We start from the raw sequence: 20,038 nt of genomic DNA on the forward strand, positions 1-20,038 counted from the left end.
TCCAACTCTCATATCCATACATGACTACTGGAAAAACCATAGCCTTGACTAGACAGACCTTTGTTGACAAAGTAATGTCTCTGCTTTTTAATATGCTGTCTAGGTTGGTCATAACTTTCCTTTCAAGAAATAAGCAAACAACCTTCCATGGTTGTTCCAGTTCAACCATGTTTTAAAATCATCACCATTGATGGTAATATTTTTTTCTGGAACAAAATTAGTAATTTTCTGAGATACTTCTTTCATGCCGTATCTTAAGCTTTTCTTCCTCCTCCTCAGTGGACTGGGGAGAAGAACATAAGAACATAAGAACATAAACATAAACATAAGAACATAAACTATAACACATTACTATAATAGGACAGTGTTTCTAAGTGACATTAATGTAATATGAATCTTGTTAAAAGGAAGCTTCTGATTCAGTAGGTTTTCAGTAGAACCTGAGATGTTATATTTTTAACAGTAATGCAACACTGTTTTTACAGTGAAGTAAAAAGTAAAGTTTTTAAACAATAATGCTGATGCTGCTAATCATATTCGGAAAAGCAGGGTGCTATAATATGTGGTCATTCAAATTATATTTATGAAGTGTTTCACTAGTTTGAAGTCTTTATGTAGTAATGTACAGTAGAAATACATTTAAATGTATGTGTGGTATAATTTCAACTATATAGCTATGTATTTACATCAAGGAAAGATTGAAAATTAATACACATTATTTAAGTGTAGCTGTTACCGTTTGATAAAATGTATAGGTCATTTTAATTTTTATACTTCATAATTTTGTGCAATTAGCATATCTTACTTTATAGGGAACCTAATGGACATTGTTGTTACTTTCATTTCCAGCAGTACTAATGAAGATGAGGATTTGAACCCAGAACAGAAGATAGAAAGGGAGAAAGAAAGGCGGATGGCCAACAATGCCAGAGAACGCTTGCGTGTACGAGATATTAATGAGGCATTCAAGGAGCTTGGTCGAATGTGTCAGCTTCATTTAAAGAGTGAAAAACCCCAAACAAAACTCCTTATTCTTCATCAGGCCGTGGCAGTCATCCTTAGTCTAGAACAGCAAGTCAGAGGTAAGTAGGTTCAGCAGAGACATGAACTGTTCTGCTTCTGGTGGGCAGACGTTTGTGTGTCCGTTCACTCTTCCACTTGGGCAAGTTATTTATGTGCTCTCCTAGTACTCCTGCCACCGCATCATCTAGATCAGGTTTTCCCTGGTTCTCTCACCTATATGTCTCACTATGTTGGTCAGTATCTGTAGGTTCAGTGCTTCCCACAAACCAGTAGAGAGCAAAGCTATGAAACAATGCAGTGAACAACCAGCCTGCTGCTCAGCATTAGTGTCTTGTGCCTCTTTGTTCTTATTGACTCTGGAATCCCATGCTCTTGAATTTACCTGCCTACACTTGTCCTTCTCCCTGCTGCTTCCTGTCTTCCCTACTTTTCTTTTTTTTTTTTTAATATATTTTTAATTTTATTTTATTTTTAAACTTTACACAATTGTATTAGTTTTGCCAAACATCAAAATGAATCCATCACAGGTATACACGTGCTCCCCATCCCGAACCCTCCTCCCTCCTCCCTCCCCATACCATCCCTCTGGGTCGTCCCAGTGCACCAGCCCCAAGCATCCCTACTTTTCTGTAGTCAGTTTCTTGCCTGCTTTCCCCTAGGGCATCTGTGAGGCCCTGCTGGTTAATAGGATGTTTGGTCATGGCCTCTCTTCACTTTGCTTCCTATGAATGTCCTTTGTATGCATGTCAGTAAGGTGTCAAGAGTTGCTTCATTGATCCCTCATCAGGAATGCCATGAGCTTCTTGCATGAATGTGTACTGGCATGCCTGTATGTCCCTAAGGACAAAAGTGTGCTTTACACAGACTTATCCACTGTTGACTCAGACAACTCTCCCAACTGATTGACTCAGACAACTCTCCCAACTGTTATTCTGATAGAATCTTTTTGGGGGGAGGGCAGGGGGTGCGGCACACGGCATGCCTTGTAAGTTCTTAGTTCCCTAACCAGAAATTGAGCCCAGGCCATGACAGTGAAAAGTCCAGAACCCTAACTGCTAACCCACCAGGGAACTCCCTTAATGGACTCTTAAAGAAGCTTTGAAACTTTTTTTTTAACAAAGTGTTTATTGCACATCTCCTCTGTCCCAGGCAGCTATGTTCTAGACCATGGGTTATCAATTAGTACAGGCTTCCAGCCTTTGAGCAGTTCTATCATCAAGCTTGCTTTTTTGCATATACGTATATATCTTCTTATTTGAAGCTACAAATGCCTCATCCTAGGCTTCTTTGCAAAAAATTTATAGATTGTGGCATTTGGTTCCAGACCCCATCACTAACCTCTCTCCTTGAGAGCAACTTTTCTTCCTTATTTATTGGCTATTTATATGATTCTTTATTTAAAGAAAGTTGGAAAAGAAAAAAGAGTAGGAATGGACAGATGCTTGATAACTACAACAGGAACTCTCAACACTGATCATAGAAGGAATACTCTTTCTAAGGAAACCAGAGTTAGAGAATTTGAACACATTTTCAGAAAAACATACACTAGTAATTAATTCATCTATTTTTTTCCTCCAGTGTTTTTAATAAATAAGAAAGATCAATAAGTAACACTCCTACGGCTAAAACCAGATGCTTGCTCTTGTCTTAAGACTTTTGAATTATCTGTAGAGTATGGATGTTAGGGAAACCTGATCTTATGCAATCATTTGTAAGATCTGACCTTGTCTTAATTCCATGCAAGCCCCTACAGTAGAAAACCTTAGTCTGAAAGAGTATCTAATATCTCGACTTATCCAGCTGTCTGCTAACTTCCTGGTCATTGTTATGGGTACTGACTTTTTCCACACTATTCTGGAAAACTATATAAGGAGCCATTGACTGATTAGAATGAATAAAACTTAAGTACACTGAACTGTAACTTCATTAGGGACTCCTTTAATATTTATAAAAGCCTATCTTCCTCCTACCCTTAAACTGTGGACTTCAAAACCCAGAGCGCTTATTTTACAGGTTTATGTAAAAACCATGAGATCCATGTAAGACTCCTTGGAAAACACTGCTGGCTATCTTACAGAGTTTGAACCCTTCATGTAGCCCATAATGCCCGTTCCTTGTCTACAGAAGCACTTTAGAGTTTGGTGTAATTGCTTTCTTTCTCTGCACTTTATCTGCAGCAGTTTTGACTTCTTTTGGTAACATGTTCACTTTTGAAAGTCTCTTCATCGCTGCAGGAGCCCTGCCCAGTGGCCCCTCGACCCAGCAATTTCTGTAAAGATGTACATGACCTACTTTGGACATCGTCTAGGCTCTCTGAATACCTGCTTTGGTATGGGGTGGTGTTCCAAGACTACATCTATCTATGCACATCCTGTCATCCTTAGACAAGCAGTTATACCAGGAGGGCAACCAGACCTGGGTCTAAGTGCATCCTTAAAAACAGGAAGTGGCTTCCCGTCCAAGCCTCAGATTTTCCCAGAGCACGTTTTGTGCCTTGGTGCCCCATATATCAGAATCCCATCTGGTCTGTCATTGGCAGTTTAAACCTCTTCATCATCATGACCATAATTTTATCATTACTGTTTTCCTCAGCAGATTTCACATACTACCTTCAAGTTTGTCCTCACTAAAGATTAAATTAGTGGTCAAACACTTCCTCCTCAAACTCTTTCATAGGTCAGCTTGATAAACTCATTTCTCTTCTTGTGATAATTTAGGGACAATAGAACTATTAGGATTTTAGTTCCCCGGTCTCTTATCAAATCTGAAGATGAATAAACTAGGACAGTGATTCTCAAATCTCACTGGTCTCAGAATCACCCGAGGCTTTTCCTTTTCCCAGACAAATTTCCTACCCTCAGTAGATTTAATTCAGTTGCAGTGAGTTGGTCAAACATAGTAATAAGTGGTCAAAAATATTCATTGATAATACACCACTGAAATGAATAAAAATAGCATTAACCCACAAGGATAAAGGGGAGATAATAACTGGTGAGAGAGTAAAAAATATGTGTAAGATAGTAGATAGAGTAGATAACTGACTGACTTAGAAGAAATTAAGTGGAACAGAGAGGAATACCAATAAGAAGCAGATAGCCCATCCCCTGAAAGCCTCTGGACTGTAGAGGTACTAATTATTGGGAAAAAGCAGAAGTCAGGCATCAGACCCCAAAACAAAGATTCATTGGAGCTTGCTGTGTAAGGCTGGATCCCTAAGTCTCCTCTGTACTACATATTACCTCTGCCCTCTCTTCCCTTCTACCATAGAAGTCAGGGGGATTATTTTCTGTAAAAAGTGAAATCTGAAAAGACTGCAAATCTGGAACATGAAGAAGAACAGGGAATGGGTGAAGCGTGAGGCTGAACAGTGGGACCTCTAGCCCTGTATTCTGCCTTGCTTCCCTAATGCCGGCAGCAGAGTATATTAATGCTGTCCTCAAGGAAATGGGGTAATTCTTTTCCAGAAAAAATAAAATACTCTAGAGAAAAGACTTCCAGGTTTAGGAGTTCCTGAGTAATAATGACTCATTTTTAGATTACTGTAGAGTAAAGCCCACACTGGTTAATGTCTTACTTTAATGTTAAAGGACAACCAAAGATTTAAGAAAAACCAACATGAAAAAGAAAAATTGAGATCAAACCAAACCAAAGAGAAACTCAGAAGAAAACAAAAACATACAAAACGCATTAGGAAACTTTTTTGAAAACTAAGTATCTTCTAAGAGAAAAGGTATGCATAAAAGAGAAACCATGAAAAAGGAATATTCAGGTAATATGATAGCAGAAAAAATATAGTAGAGAAGTTAGCTGATAAAGCTGAAAAAATCTCCTAGAAAGAGATGAAAAATAGAAGAGAAGAACTAGTAAAATTAGAGAGGATTAATCTAGAAGTCTAGCATCTAACCAATAGGATTTATAGTATAAGAGCAGAAAGGAATGAAGGGGATTATCATGGTAATAATATAGGAAATTTATAAGTACTGAAGAATACATGTCTCAAGATTCATAAAATCTAATCTTCTATTAAGAATAATGATTTTTAAAATTACCTCAAGCTAAAGTATATCATTATGAAATTTCAGAGCATCAGAGTTACAACAGAATATCCTAAAGCTTTTAGAGACAACATTTAAATAGCTCACAGAAAAAGGAACAAGAGTCAAAATGTCATCAGAGTTCTGAAGTAGTGCTGGATTCCAGGAGATAGTGGAGCAATACCTCTAAAATTCTGAGGAAAAATCATATTCAACATAGTATTCTGTACCTACCCAAACCATTTATTAAAATGTAAAGATAAATATATTTCAGATGTACAAAGGCTTTAAAATTTTGCCTCCTTTAAACACTTTCTGAGAGAGCATCTGGAACATAGGCTTAAACCAAGTAAGGACATAATCAGCAAAGCCAAGGGCATAGCACTTGGGAAAGAAAGGATCTACCACATAGGAGTAGCAGAAGAAAATCCTGTAACAAGAACTGCTAGGCCTAGAAAAGAACCAGTCCATAGTGAAAATAGAATACTGTTAGAAGAAAGGTTTCCCTGGAAATAAGATAGAATTAATAAATAATATGATGATGTGTTTGAGATTTTAGGAAGAAATGTTGAGAGGCATTTGTTAGATCTATTAGATCATTTTAAGGGGGGAAATTAGCATTATTAACAAATGAAAAGCAAAGCAACTATAAGCTACAGGAAAAACAGTCATATGAACAAGGAAACAAATATAAAATTATTGACTTATATGTATGTCCACATAGATACAATGACACATATTTACCTAACCATGATAAGAAGTAACTATTGAATTAGCCAAAAACTGTGCTAATAAACACGTTAAAAAGAAGATGGTATTATAAAAGAGGCAAATTCTCAGCCATCCACCAGAGGGTAAGAGAGAGACACCTGATAGAACTGTGGCAATGACAATCACTTCTCATGCCCCACAGGGAATGTCTGACTTCTTCTGAAAATTCCATGGACAGAGGAGTCTGGCAGACTACAGTCCATGGGGTCACAAAGAGTCTTCTTAGCTTTACATCATGCCTTCTTGACTACATAACATGTTTGCCATGGGCTGCTCACACAGACCAGGAAGTATGAAGCAACAGCACCAGCTTTTGCTTTTTTGAATCAAAGTTCACTTTACTTCACATTTAGTAGAGCTTGTGTGTGTAGTCACTCAGTCATGTCTGACCCTTTGGGACCCCATGGACTATAGCCCACCATTCTCCTCTGTCCATGAAATTTTCTAGGCAAGGATACTAGAGTGGGTTGCCATTTCCTTCTCTAGGGGATCTTCCTGACCCAGGGATCAAACCCAGGTCTCCTGCATTGCAGGTGGATGCTTTACTGTCTGAGCTACTAGTAGAGCTTACTGTAGCATATTCTCTTGGTTCTTCCAGTCCTAAGTGTTGTCTGACTCATTGTAGGAGTCTACAATATCTTGGCTAAGTTGACTTTTGGGTTCATGTCCTTTCCTTTCCAGCTATCTTAATCATACCTCCTAGATCAAGTATGACACAGAGTCATAGTTAGCTAAGAGTGATGTTCCATGGTAAGAGAAATGTGAGAATGTTTCGATTAGGAAATGTTCAAATCCTGTTTGGATTTTACATGTTAATTTGTGCCCTCTTTACAGTCTCTCTGGTCATCGTATGAGACTCTTACCTACACAATAAAGGGGATGTGACACCTCATGAAAGACAAGCTTCTCATTAGTCAGAGTTGTACAATCACTTGTTAAGAAAGCAGCTCCTAGTATTTTTACATAATGATGGACATGCCAATTTCTACTATAAGTTATCCTGATAAATTAAGTACCTTCCTTCTTTCATTGCCTCCCCAGAGTTGTATAGGCTTCGTGTCTTTTCCTAAATGCAGGGGCCTAGATGATGAAGTGTTATCATGTATGAGTAATAGTCAATAGAGTCAGTAAGTTTACCATATAGTAAAGTCTTTTATCTACTTTTTTAAACTCAGAAGTGAACTATAAATGTATCTTGATATATGCATATTCAAATATGTTTTCACTTTCCCTGAAAGAGGAGATGCCTTTAAAAAAAAACTCTGCTATGTTGCATTCAGCTGAGCCATCATTTTAAGAAAATCTAATATGTAAAAAAAAAATCACAAATTATACAAAGTATTGTTTTCATTAAAGACTAAGTGATCTTTTTATATTATATTCATTAAGACATTTTAATCAGTTTATAAGAATAAATGTAGCAACTTTTATACTGTATATTATAAACTGAAACAAAAAACTACACCAGGAGGCATCATGAATTAGATATCTTGTACTTACAACTCATTTAAAGAAATTACAGAGGAACTGTTGTTCCTAAGTAGGTTTTCATCCAGTGGGTCTTTAGTTCAGTGGGTTTTCTTTACCTTTATTTTATATGGTAATATCCCATACTTTAAGCGCCTTTGAAAATGCCCACATCGGAAGTTCCATTTGGTCTTCTCTGCTATCTAATTTATATACAAAGCGGTAAAGGTTTTTATAACCTTCTCAGTCACAACCCCAACTGTAGAAAGGACATCTCAGTCATCTCGTCCTGCATATAAATCAAAGAAGAAAAACAGATATACTCAGGCTACCTCTCTTCCTGGAGGAATTGGCACACTTTCCTATAGAGGAATGGCTGAAAGTATCTCTTAGTTTATCATTTTCTGAACTGGCAGAATTCTGGATAAAGCACAGATGTCCCTCTCCAGTACATAGAGAGTGTCAGCATTTGTAGCACTTCAGAGTATCATACCTTTGCAGGACATTGAGGAGATTCAGTAGTCTAATAACAGCACTTGCTACAGTGTTTGGATGAAACAGTAGAAGAACAGCTTTTAGATACTGATGTAGATCAAGTCAAATCCTGGAAAACCGAGTCATAAGAAGAATACACAATATGATCAGTAAGAAGTATAAGTTTCAAGGCTCATTTAATGCTGAGGTGTTTTGTAAGCTTATCATTGTTGCCTCTGTGGTGTTATTCATCATGGGAATGAAATTACAGAGAGATTGGTAATCCCCACAGAAAGAAAAAATAGCAGCAGTTTGTTCAGTTTAAGACCCAAGAGTCCATGATTCATAACTTGTGACTCTAATGAGAAAATTATTTTTCCTTATTTCAGAGAGGAACCTTAACCCCAAAGCAGCCTGCCTTAAGCGAAGGGAAGAAGAAAAAGTTTCTGCCGTATCGGCAGAGCCACCAACCACACTGCCAGGAACTCATCCTGGGCTTAGTGAAACTACCAACCCTATGGGTCATATGTAAACAGCAGCCAGGTAAGTATGTGTATGAAAAAGTACATGGAAGTCCCCCAGTTTATCTCAAAGTCGAGTTAGAACCTTTGAATTCTAACCTGTATATTCTCTGGTGGCACTGGTCATGATAAAGGTCACATGTAATTTGGAATCCAGCAGCTTATTTTTCTGCTGTGCCATTTTGTACCAAATTACTGTTCTCTTCAAAATGTGATACTGTGTGTGTGTGTGTGTTAGTGGCTCAGTCATGTCTAACTCTTTGCAACCCCATGGGCTGTGACCTGCCAGGCTCCTCTGTCCATGGAATTCTCCAGACAAGAATACTGGAGTAGGTTGCCATTCCCTTCTCCAGGGGATCTTCCCAACCCAGGGATCAAAACTGGGGTCCTGCATTGCAGGCAGATTGCTTACCATCTGAGCCACCAGGGAAGTATACTTTGATTTATAAAGAATTTGGGACTGTTATATTCTAGATCATCATGTATACTCCCTCACGTGAATATTATTCTGATCCAAGAAAAAGACAGTACTATGATTTATCTGTCAAATAATACTTTTGCTGCCACTGGTGCTCCTCATTCCCCTACCCAGGAGTACTTGGTGGCATCATCAACCAGTTTTTTTGTTAGCCATCTGCCTCTTCTTTATCATGAGATCTTCATACATAAAACAGTGCTTTCTTCCACTTGAATCATTAATGCAAGTCTGTAATACTCACATTCCTTCTCCTGTAAGAATATCAGTTACACCTTCTGGAATCTATTCAGGAATGTAAAGGTGTTGTGTACAACAGAAGCAGAGCATCCTTCTCTTGGGAATTTACTTGTTAAAAGACTGCTTTTTTAATCTTCCTCTTCATGAATTAAATACAGTTTGCTTCTTTGTGATTTTTTTTTTTAACAAAGCGACAACAGTGGTAGCAGGTTGTTGTCCAAGTAGTTAGATAATGTGAACCGTCTGTTTCTTAAAATATATACATTCATTTTATCTATAAGTTGTAAGGTTAATGTTTGCTGTGACAGAAATTAATATAGAACATAATTAAATATTTGGATCAGTAACAAAATACAGCTTGCAGCATGGAATAGGTATAGAGATGGGAACTTCATTTTTATAACCTGCCTTCACCAGTGTATAGTTAGTTTCCTAGTTTAATCCGCAGAGTAAAAGCAGTAAGTAAAAGTAAATGGATGTGAGATTTGGAGCAGGAAAAATATATTCAGTGCAATTTCATTTTGTTAACTTTGTGGATATCTCATTTTGAATTTCATTTCATTTGAAATTTGATAGAATATATTGTAAACTACAAATGTTAGTTAATAAACCAACTTTACTTGAAGAAATTGATTTCCTACCACCTCTTCATATATCCTTCTTAGGATTAAACTAGACAGAAATGGATGATTTCATTTGGGTACAAAGAAAGGAAAGTCTTGATGTAATTATTTAGGTGTCAACTATAATTCTAACATTAGCACACTGGAAAAAGCTCTCAATCACCTTTCCCACCAAAAAAGAAAAAGAAAATCAGCAATATAACAGACTATGCTTGTCAAAGAGAAGAGCTAGTTGAATTACAGATCCTCTAAAACCCAAGCCATTGCTTCATGTCCTGTGGAGACTATAGAATATCATGAAAAAATATTTTTATTCAAAAATATGTTTTAAGGTCTTTAAAATAAAAACAAGCCAGTGTTTTTCCATGCGGAATTGACTTTGTAAGTTGGCAGCTTATGCAGAGGTACCTTCCTGTGGTCAGGTACTAGGTAACCTGGTACCAGGTAACCTGCTTCTTGTGAGAAGAGCACTTGACATTCAGTGTCACATCGCCTGCCTCAAAGGCTTTGTCTTCTTTTCTTGTGTCTCTCTGTTTGTTGCACACATTTCCTCTTATTCTCTTCCCAGTCTCTCTCTAGCTCTTTCTCAGTCAGCTTTCCCTACCTCACATCTCTTCTCTCCTACTGTTTACTTCCTGTTCTTTCATTGCCTCTGTATCTCCTACCGCTTTCATAGTTCTATTTTTATCTCTTTTATGAGGAAATTCCCCAACTTTAGGTTAAAAGTAAGCCTTGAGCATTGTCACCTATCAAAAAGAATCCTTTTTTAAAAAGTATGAGGGAGAAGGGTGGGAGTTGTTCAAGGTGATAAGAAATGTAGTAAATGCACTTTGTTCCATAAGATTTCAAAGGCCTAGTGTGGATGAAATTAAAATATGTTTTAAAGTTAGCTAATTTCATCAAGTCAGTTATCTGGTTTCACCTGATAACCTTCAGTTCTTTATAGAACTGGATAGCAGATTAAAACCAGTAAGAGATAATCAACTACTAGAATCAAAATGATTGATAAAAATGGATGACGGCAGAATGACTAAAAAGTGCAAGAGTTTGCCACCACGTAATATAAGGTGAAGTAGCTTTGACTGTGGCAGTTATCCATCCCTAAGAGCATCACTCTACTATAAAACCATTCTGTGGTCCTTGTTTAATAAAAAAGTGAAAGGTATGATTCTTCCTAAAGCTGTTTCCATCCAAAATGGGTGAAATGGGAAAATTCAGAGCTACTACTATATATATTATATTAAGAATATAAACATAAATTGTACTAATAGAGTAAAATTCTCTTAATAAATTTGTTGAACAAACATTTATTTGAGGACCTACTATGGACCAGGAACTGAAACCAATGTGAAAATGAGTTCAAAGTGAAAGTCTTTTTATTCAAAACTTTTGTTTTCTGAGGTCCACGCCCTCAGAAACTTTCAGTTTAAGAGAGAGATATGTAAACAATTAACACATTACAGTGAACTAGATGTAGCAATAAATATATGTTTTAATGGTGTCTCCCCACTGAGAAATAACGGTGTCTCCCCACTGAGAACTGGACGAGCAGACCCTCTGAGCTCAGGTATTGCCAACCTGCATGTTGCCAAAACTAAGGTTCGCATAATTACCACAGCTGTTATAGAATCCCATATTTTGGGATTCTATACTTACATGAGTTCTTTTAAAAACCTTACCACATACATCAAGAAAAACCATTTTGGTTATACCTTTAAAGAAAGAACATTTATAAGTTATGTAACTGAATTTTTTGTCAACCTGGGCATAAATGAGGAATACCAAGTTGTTTTGTTTCTGGGAAGGTGTTTATTTTTACCAGTAATGTCCTAATTGGTTCTCTTCTCTCCCTTGGCTCTCCCTACCACAGTTCCAGAGTTATCAATAGGCTAGATAGAAGGTGACCTCTCCTCATAAGGACTTGGACAACTCAGATTATCTGAAGACACAAACCTGATAGGAGGGAGAAGAAAAAAAAAACACTTGAAGCAAGAAATGCAAATGTAATCCTACGATCAAAGCAACTGGTCAACACTTCCATCAGAAGTGAAGATAGGAAGCTCATCAGACAGAACGTCAACCCATGAGATGTTTGCAACAGATCATTTTGTTGCAAGCCATGTGTCGCTTCTGCACAATCAGAGACTGTCTCGATCTCTCCACTCACCGTGGAAGTTGCCTTGTGCCTAAACTGAATTGACAAATGCATTGTAACTACAAATTTTATTTATTGTTATGGAACTGTAAGGTCTACATATAAAGGGAAAAAGTTAATGTGGAAAGCTGATCTCCACTCAGCTGATGCCAGCATTAGTTAAAGCTGTTCACGTGCAGAGAACAAAGCAGTGACAACCATTGGCCCTTAGCATTCCCGGCATACCTATTAGTGTCTTAAAAAGGAAGGGAAAAGTCTTTTGTTGCCCTCTCCTGTCCTTTTGCCATATGAATAGTGTTTTCCATGAAATAGGAAAATATTACTTGGTATAGCATTTCTCTCGTGTTCATTTTTTCATTCGTTTTTATTTTTTTGTTGTGGCTGTTGTATTTGGTCTCTGAATCTGAATAGATTATGGTCACAGTCCAGAGTCCTCCACGTAGCTCTACGTGCTTTGCATATTTACCTTACAAAGATAAGCAGAGACCATCTGTGACCATAGCCTAGCTAAGATTTTAAAAGGGGAAATTTTGTCCCCTAGATTTTCCCCAAAATAAATATTTGCTTTATTTCCAATAATAACCAAGACTTTTCAAGCTTCTAGGTTTTCATAGTAAAGCTTGTAATAGCAAGAAGTGTAAATTACAAGTGAAGAATTTACTTTTTAGAAATTGCTTTGTTTTCCAAGCAGTAAGTACTACATATAGTACTTGTAAAGTGTTAGCTGTAAGTAAGCACAAAATGGATTTAAAATACAAAGAAGATTTTTCAGGCTGTGATTATGTTGAACATAACAACCCAGTAGTCAATAAGGCAGGTAGTGTGATAAATGAACACACCACTCTGAGGCTAATTACCTAATGGAATGTAAGAGCAATGGTCACACATGTGTCCTCCTTCTCACCTTTACTTCTCTGTCATTTGGATGGCTGGTCAGTGGGGAGGAATTGGATGGGTGATGTAATCAACTGCAAATCGTCTGCCCCGTCCCAAGAAGATGAGCCAGATTAGCATCAAACCAGTCCTAGTCAGTCCATCTTAATACTGTGCATTAAGGCACCCCTCTGTCTCTAATCCTTAAGAGTTGTTTTTTAAGACATAATAATCACTTTGAACTTCCATGAAACCTGTCTTCCACCACAACAACCCTGGGAGAGAAAAACATGCTGAACAAGGTTGTCTTGGCTTAATAATTCCTCATAGCCAATATCAACAGTGGCAATCAGCACACAGAAGAAAGGACCCAAATCACTATGTAACTTAAAGATTTCGGTTAATTTGAAAGAACAAAAACAATTAAGACAGAACTTCAGATCCTCCGATCAGGATGGTTCCTAACAAATCACTCTTTTGCAAACGTAGTGGACATTTTGGTTACTTTAATTTGCCTGTATTCTCCGATTACATCAGACTCTTATCTGTGGCCTTGTTCTTCATTTCAGTGTTAATCAGCTAAACAGAAGTTGTTGCTTATGATGTGTGAGTGAACATATGCCACTGCCTGGCCTTTTTCTTCGGAGCTTGTTGTCTTTTTCGCTATATTAGACTCTGCAGTATGCCCAGAAGCTTTCCTTCATAAAATAGAAAGAAAAAAACATTTGGCTTATTTTTCACTGTAGCTAGTCTTTTATACAATAATCTTGTAAGAAAATTTCTTGAATTCTAAATATTACTCTTTCTAGATTTTTGAAATCGAAAAGTTTTCAGTAAAAAGTTTCTTACTTTATTTTATTATATTAGGTAGTAAAAATGTAGGGTTATTTACCATAACCTGTTCATTAATATCAGAAATTTACAATAGCATTTTAAGACCATAGTAGGATTCTAGCATACCGTGTAGTACCTATGGAGTATTGTAAGAGCTAATTGTTCGAGATGAATTGCTTCTCATCTTGTTCTCCAGTTTCCATTGTTGGTTTATTGCAGATTTGTATCCTGTGTCAAATTCAAGGTATTATTGATAAACCTTTTCAACCAGCAGCAAGAAGTTCAAAATTTTTTCTGTCACTGTAACAGAAAACACAATATGTATATAACATTTATGTAGCAATAAATGTGCCATCTTTTTTTTAACATAGTAAACTAGTGAGTTTTTTTACATTCCTCTCTCAAACAGTAATGCATTCTGGTTGGTTTTTTTTTTCCCCCACCATCTCATTGTTCCCAGGAATGCCCATACTGCTTTTTTTCCTTTTCTCCTAGCTTTCTTGAGATGTAATTGACATATGATATTGTGAATGTTTAGGGTGTACAACTTCATGATTGATATATGTATATATTGCAGAACAGTTACCACAGCTAAGTTTAGTTAGCATACGCATTACCTTAATGTAGTTCTTGTGTCGGGGGGCGGGGCAAGAGTTTTTAAGGACCACGCTGCTTTTCTTTTGTGCATTGGCTGTGACCTTATCTGGAAAACCCATCAAGACAGAATCAGGCTTGTAGAACTAAGCTGATAATATAAGTCTATAGCTTCTCTGGGTTATATATTTCTCCTCTTACCCTCTCTACTGATTATAGTGGCCACTTAGCCTTTTCCTGAAGGCTGACCAAACGGTGATTAGTGGTTAAAATGTACTTATTTACAGATTTAGAGCAAAAATGAAGATAGAAAAAGATGCAGATGAAGCTTTTCAAATTAACATTCTTTGAAGCACTTTCATATGTTTTATGCCCTCTTCTTCACAAGAAGCCTGTGTATTAGGGGATGGTATTTTACTGTTTTCAGATTAGAAGCTCTGTGTTTATTCCAGTTTCCACATAAACCCCCACTAACACTCCCCCACCAAAAATATGCATAATGATTATCCACAAGGACCTCATGCCAAGCAAGAGCCTAAAAGAAACAATGGATAAACTTTTTTGGACAAACATTTGTAGGGTCTATATGTGAGACACCTGGGTCATCCTCACACCCTCTTGGAATCCTGCCAAGTTGCTTTTCTTGGTGAATTACAAAATCTGCTGTTCACATTGTAGACCCAATGGATTATTCACCTGTGGGAGTTAATGAAAAGAAACATTTTAGTCTGATTTCTCTTTATACAAATTGATAATATAAAAAGCTCCATCTCAGAATAAAATATGGAATGTCAGAGCTGAAATTAAATCTCGAGACTGTCTCGTCAGTTCCTCGTTAATAGATTTCTAAAAACTGAGGCCCAGAGGTGTTGTATGTCTCCAAGAGCACATAGCTAGTAACAGACCAAGATACTTAAAATGTGTCCTGTAAAGTCTCCTTGCCTTTCTGTTCTTTGTCTTGATAGATCTTTAGGCCAGTTCTATTCAGTAGCTTCACTTTCTTTCCTCTACTACATTTTTTCTTTATTTTTCTCTCTTCTAGTTCATTTACTTTTTCTTCCACGGAAACTCAAAAAATTTAAATGTACATCACATGTGTGTGTGTGTGTGCACATGTGTGTATGTGTGTTGAAGGTTAAAGAGTATTAGCTTTGCCATCAGTCTTCAATTCAGTCTGAGCTCAACATCTAATTAGCTCCATTTCCTTATCTGAAAAACAGAGATCCTATTAGAATTGTGTAAGTATTGAATGAAACAATGTATGGAAAGCTCTTACCATGGTTCCTGTCACATAAGTACTCAATAAATGATAAATATTTTTAAAATAAATAGTAGCTTTCCTTGTAACCAGCTCCCAGGAAGATTCTTCTCCAACCATCTTGTGAAGAAATATAAATGGTAAAATCAACTGCAAGGTGATGTCAGCCCATCTTTGCAGGAGTCTGTATTCTTTGAGGGCAATTCAATGAAACATTTATATTCCATGCCCTCCAATGGGTACATTTTATTGAAAAAAAAAAACTTCACAATTTGAAAGAATGAGTCAGTAAGCTTTGCCCGGTCACACTTCATGGGCTGACAGCTGTGTCACTTTGGGTCTTCAGGAAGGAGATACCAAGATGGAATTAGAAGTGCGGGGGTTTATTGGAAGTAGTACCTGTGGGGAGAGAATCAGGAGTAATAAGGATGGGCTTCAGACCATAATGCGGGTCTGACATCTGTGAAAGGAGAGAGGAAGGAGGATTAGGTAGAGAAAACCATGATTCTGTAGCTCTAGAGAAAGTCCTGGGCAGTCCCGAGGGCCAGGAAGATTGCCCATTGAGTTTTGTGTTGGACTGAAGTGGTATGGTGCCAGGGTCCCTGAGTTGAGCAGTCATCTGGGCGTAACCTGGGGAGACAGGCCTCGGTTTGAACATTCCAAAGGTGCTGCACCTGGAGGCTGACAGCTAACTGCCCTCCCCTGACAGGTTACCCCTTAAAGGGAGATCTCAGAGGTGAACCTCCATAGCTTCCACAAGACTTCCCTACTACTTCCTACCGAAATGGCAGAACAAAACGAGAGGGCCTTCTGCAGTCATTGGGACCACAGCTGACCTCAACAGCCTGATCAGAATTTCCAAAACTGCAGTTCTTTCTCCCCTGGCATTATGCAGTCAAAGAAACCTACATGTGTCATCAAGAAGAATAATCCCACTCCTCTGTCTCCATGGGCCATGATGTGGACTGGTATAATCTGGGTCTGAGTCCCTGAAGTTGCTGTGTTAATCTGCTGTTCTTCACTGGACACTGTGATGGTCTCTGCCTTCTGGGTCAGTGAATGGTCCACGGGGTCTTTATGACCACCTGGGTTTGGAAGGCCATAAGGTCCTCATTGTTTTAAGGTGTTTATCTCTGCTCTGTACTTGGGGCATGTTCGTGTACGTGGAAATTTCTTGTCTTCTTTTTCTTTCCTTCTTTAACCAGTCATTCGAAAAGACACCCTTAAAAGGCTTTTCTGTTGCCTTTGGTCTAGACTGCTAATCTAGAGCTGATGTGCAGCACCGCTGTATGCTCCCAGGTTCTCCTTTCTCACTCCTGACAGCGGGTGCCCCCCTGGACAGGGTGCCTGGCTGTGTGGTCTCTCAGGCTCTGGACCGTTTTTATCCTTGGGCACTGCAGGCACAATGACCAAGGTCTCCAAGCCTGTTAAAGCCTGTGAAAATGCAACCTGAAAAAGTTCTGAAAGATTAAAAATAAGCTGAAAGTTTAAAAAACTGCAAAAATGAAATCAATTTTAAAAACAATTACAAAAATCATTTCAAATTTTTATAGCAAACAAATATTTAATGTTGGATTTGAGCTCATTTAATGTATTTGGAATTCTTGCCTGTAAAATCCCATGTACAGAGGAGCCTAGCAGGCTACAGTCCTCGGGGTTGTGTCTGAAGACTCAGACACAAACTGAGTGGCTGAGCAAAGAATATGATGGAAAGGACTTAAAGACCTTCCAAAGACCTGACATCCTCAGTTCCTTCAATTCCAGTCTCTCTCATTTAATACTTTTGTCTTTGGCTTCTTAATAGTCTCGGGAAGACATACAGCCATGTCTTCCCCTCTGGAGGCGAGGGCCACCAGTGTGCCTTGAAGATCTAATATGCCTAGGCCATGAGGACCCCCAGAGAGCAAGAGTTCTTTAGAAGCGCCTCCCTCCCACGGTGAGGCCTTTCTTCCTCTGTCCCGTGCAGCCCTTTGAGATTCTTTGCTTTGTCTCATTGCTCTGGCCCTCTTCAGCCCTGTCTTACAAGCCTTGGTTTTCCTCGTTGGACTGAGGTGGTAGCCCAGGTTGGGAGCTGGTCCAGGACAGGATGTCTGGTCTGCAAGCTGGAGGGATCACCTTGTCCTGAAATACATACAGTCTCTGTCTGAGTACTCCCAGTGGCCACCCTTGCAGCTAGGGAAGCTGGATGGTGTTCCAAAGCAGCGCAGTGGAGAAGCTTTGGCCCCTCCCTTGCAGGGCTGTGGGCACTGGGAGGTCCTCCCGTGGGGCCGCCCCACACTCAAGCTGCAGCCCCTGGAGCCTCTCCTGCTGACACCTCTGTCCTGTGGGGCTAAACCACCAGACCCACTCACTCCAGGGCACCCCCAGGCCATCCCGCCTAGCCCTCATTAAAGCCTGTGCTGAAAGGAGCTGGGTTGTTTTTCAGACTCTTTCTCAGGCAGGGAGGTATTGATCAACCCTGATAGTGCGAGGAGCTTGATCTCACCCCAGACTGGCAGAGATTAATTAGCCTGATTCCCTAGCATAATCCCTAATTAGGCACAAGAAGAAAGGAAAGAAAGCACAAAGGAACTATTCTGTCCAGAGCTTAGGGGGAGGAGCAGGAAACCAAGGAAGAAACAGGTAAACATGTCCCAGCACCAAGTGCCTCCTGCCCACTCCCAGCCCGCCGAAGAGCACAAACAGTGCTGAGGAGCGGGTGTCTTCCTGCAAGGATCGCATATAAAACTGTGTGTTTAGTTTCTTTGCTTTGCTCTCTGCCTAACTACACACAAAGTAGAGGGAAAGCGCGATCAAACCGGACGCTTTGAAATAACTGCCCTAGGCTTGCTCAGCCTTCAGGAGCTGAGGATGCTGCAGGGGAGAACAGCTCCATTGGGCTGGAAGAGAAAGGTTGACTAGGGAGATGGAAATCACCCTGAGACCCAAGTAGAAATAGTGAAAGGAACCATTTCGTGCAACAGTGAAGGAGGAGCATCTTGTTCTATTGTTACAGGAAGGGGGACCCCTTCCAGGGCCCGAGAGTGGGCTCTAACTTTCAGAAGTGAGTCGTCTGAGAAGACACACGTGCTGACAAAGCAAGAGACTATTTTGGGAAGGGGTGCCTGGGCAGAGAGCAGGAGGGTAAGCTCGGAGTCCTAACCACTGGTATATCAGTACTTAGTTGCTCCGTTCTTTCCGACTCTGCAACCCCATGGGCTGTAGCCGGCCAGGCTTCTCTGTCCGTGGAAGTTCTCCAGGCTACAATACTGGAGTGGGTTACCAAACCTTCCTCCAGGGAGTCCTCCCAGCCCAGGAATCAAACCCAGGTCTCCCACATTGCAGGCGGATTCTTTACCGTATGAGCCACGAGGGAAGCCCTAACCACTGGACCACCAGAGAAAGCCCTACTAGCATTTTCTAGAACTTTCCAGCCAGGACTAATGAGGGTAGGGAGGGTAATGGGAAGAAGGAGGGACTTCACTGAATAGCCGTGGGATTTGCCCTATCAAAACTTAACCCCTCAGAGCTTCAGTTTCCTCTTCTATAAAATGAGGGTAATTTATAATACTAGCTCGTGGGATGGTTATGAGAATTAACTGAGGGATTCAGAGGTGCATGTGCATGATGCAAGTAGGCACTTTCTAACCCACCTAACAAAAGCAAACCAAGGGAACAGCAAATCAGAAAATGGTGTAACTGTTAAGAAAATAGTTGTTTATATTTTTAGATGTGATTGTTTTTCTAAAAGTGCTTGTCTTTTAGAGATGCATAGGTTGTTATTCAGTCACTAAGTCGTGTCCGACTCTTTGTGACCCCATGGACTGCAGCACACCAGGCCCCCCTGTCCTTTACTATCTCCTGGAGCTTGCTCAAACTCATGCTCATTTAGTCGGTGATGCCATCCAACCATCTCATCTTGTGTCGTCCCCTTCTCCTCCTGCCTTCAGTCTTTCCCAGCATCAGGGTCTTTTCTAATGAGTCATCAGAGATGCATATACTGCAATGTTTACAGAGGGAATGATGAGGTGTCTGGAATAAGCTTAACTATAAGGTAGGCAGTGGGGGTGGGATGGGATGAGAGGGTTTAGTTGAAACAAGATTGGCTGTGAGTTGTAATTGTTAAAACTGGGTGACAGATACACAGGGGTTCGTTATGCTCTTTATTTTATAGAGATGTTTGACATTTTTCTTAAGTTGAAAGGAGGAAGAGAGGAAGAGGGGGAAAGGGAGTGAGGGAGGAAAGATTCTGCCCGAGTATCCCTTCCAAAAGCTTCCCTGATCCCCACACTGGCAGGAACGGACTGTGTTTTCTGCTTATCCGGAGCAATGAGGTCCCTGAGAAGACAGGAGGGACATCCAGAGAGAGCAGCCCCAAGCTGCAAAGTCCCTGTGGGGGCCTTGGAAACAGTAGGACAGGGTGACAATCAACAGTGGAGCATAGCACAGGTGGTGCCCATGACACTGGGGGCTTAAGGGTCACGGGATCAGAAAAGGTGCATTAGAGGGGAGAACACTGACAGCTGTGGAGAAGGAAGCAATGGAGTCAGCATCCTACCTAAAGAAAGGGTGGGGGGGTTGGCAAGGTCGGGGTGGGGTGCTCCAGGATTAATGTGGTCCTGAAGGAGGAAGAGAGGCAACTGTACCCCTAGGCGGATGTATCTGGAGAGACACAGGCCACTCAAAATAGTTCGTGGTCTGGAAATTGGATATGTCT

General features: G+C 39.6%; 1 protein-coding gene across 6 annotated transcripts in view; it reads left to right on the forward strand.

Annotated features, from left to right (window-relative positions):
• TCF12 (transcription factor 12) overlaps nt 1-13,865 on the forward strand; it is a 389,625-nt gene extending 375,760 nt beyond the window's left edge. For 5 of the 6 annotated variants that reach the window (XM_010836799.1, XM_010836802.1, XM_010836804.1 and 2 more), the window contains 3 exons: nt 850-1,082; nt 8,159-8,312; nt 11,499-13,862. In XM_010836799.1, the coding sequence (XP_010835101.1) occupies nt 850-1,082; nt 8,159-8,301 (376 nt within the window). In that variant the 3' untranslated portion in view covers nt 8,302-8,312; nt 11,499-13,862. Of the gene's footprint in view, nt 1-849; nt 1,083-8,158; nt 8,313-11,498 lie in introns of all 6 variants that reach the window. The other variant, XM_010836801.1, reaches the window with a different exon arrangement.
• Nucleotides 13,866-20,038: the final 6,173 nt, after the last annotated feature.

Source organism: Bison bison, unplaced genomic scaffold (genome assembly GCF_000754665.1).
Source record: "Bison bison bison isolate TAMUID 2011002044 unplaced genomic scaffold, Bison_UMD1.0 scf7180017864066, whole genome shotgun sequence".
Classification (NCBI taxonomy): Eukaryota; Metazoa; Chordata; class Mammalia; order Artiodactyla; family Bovidae; genus Bison; species Bison bison.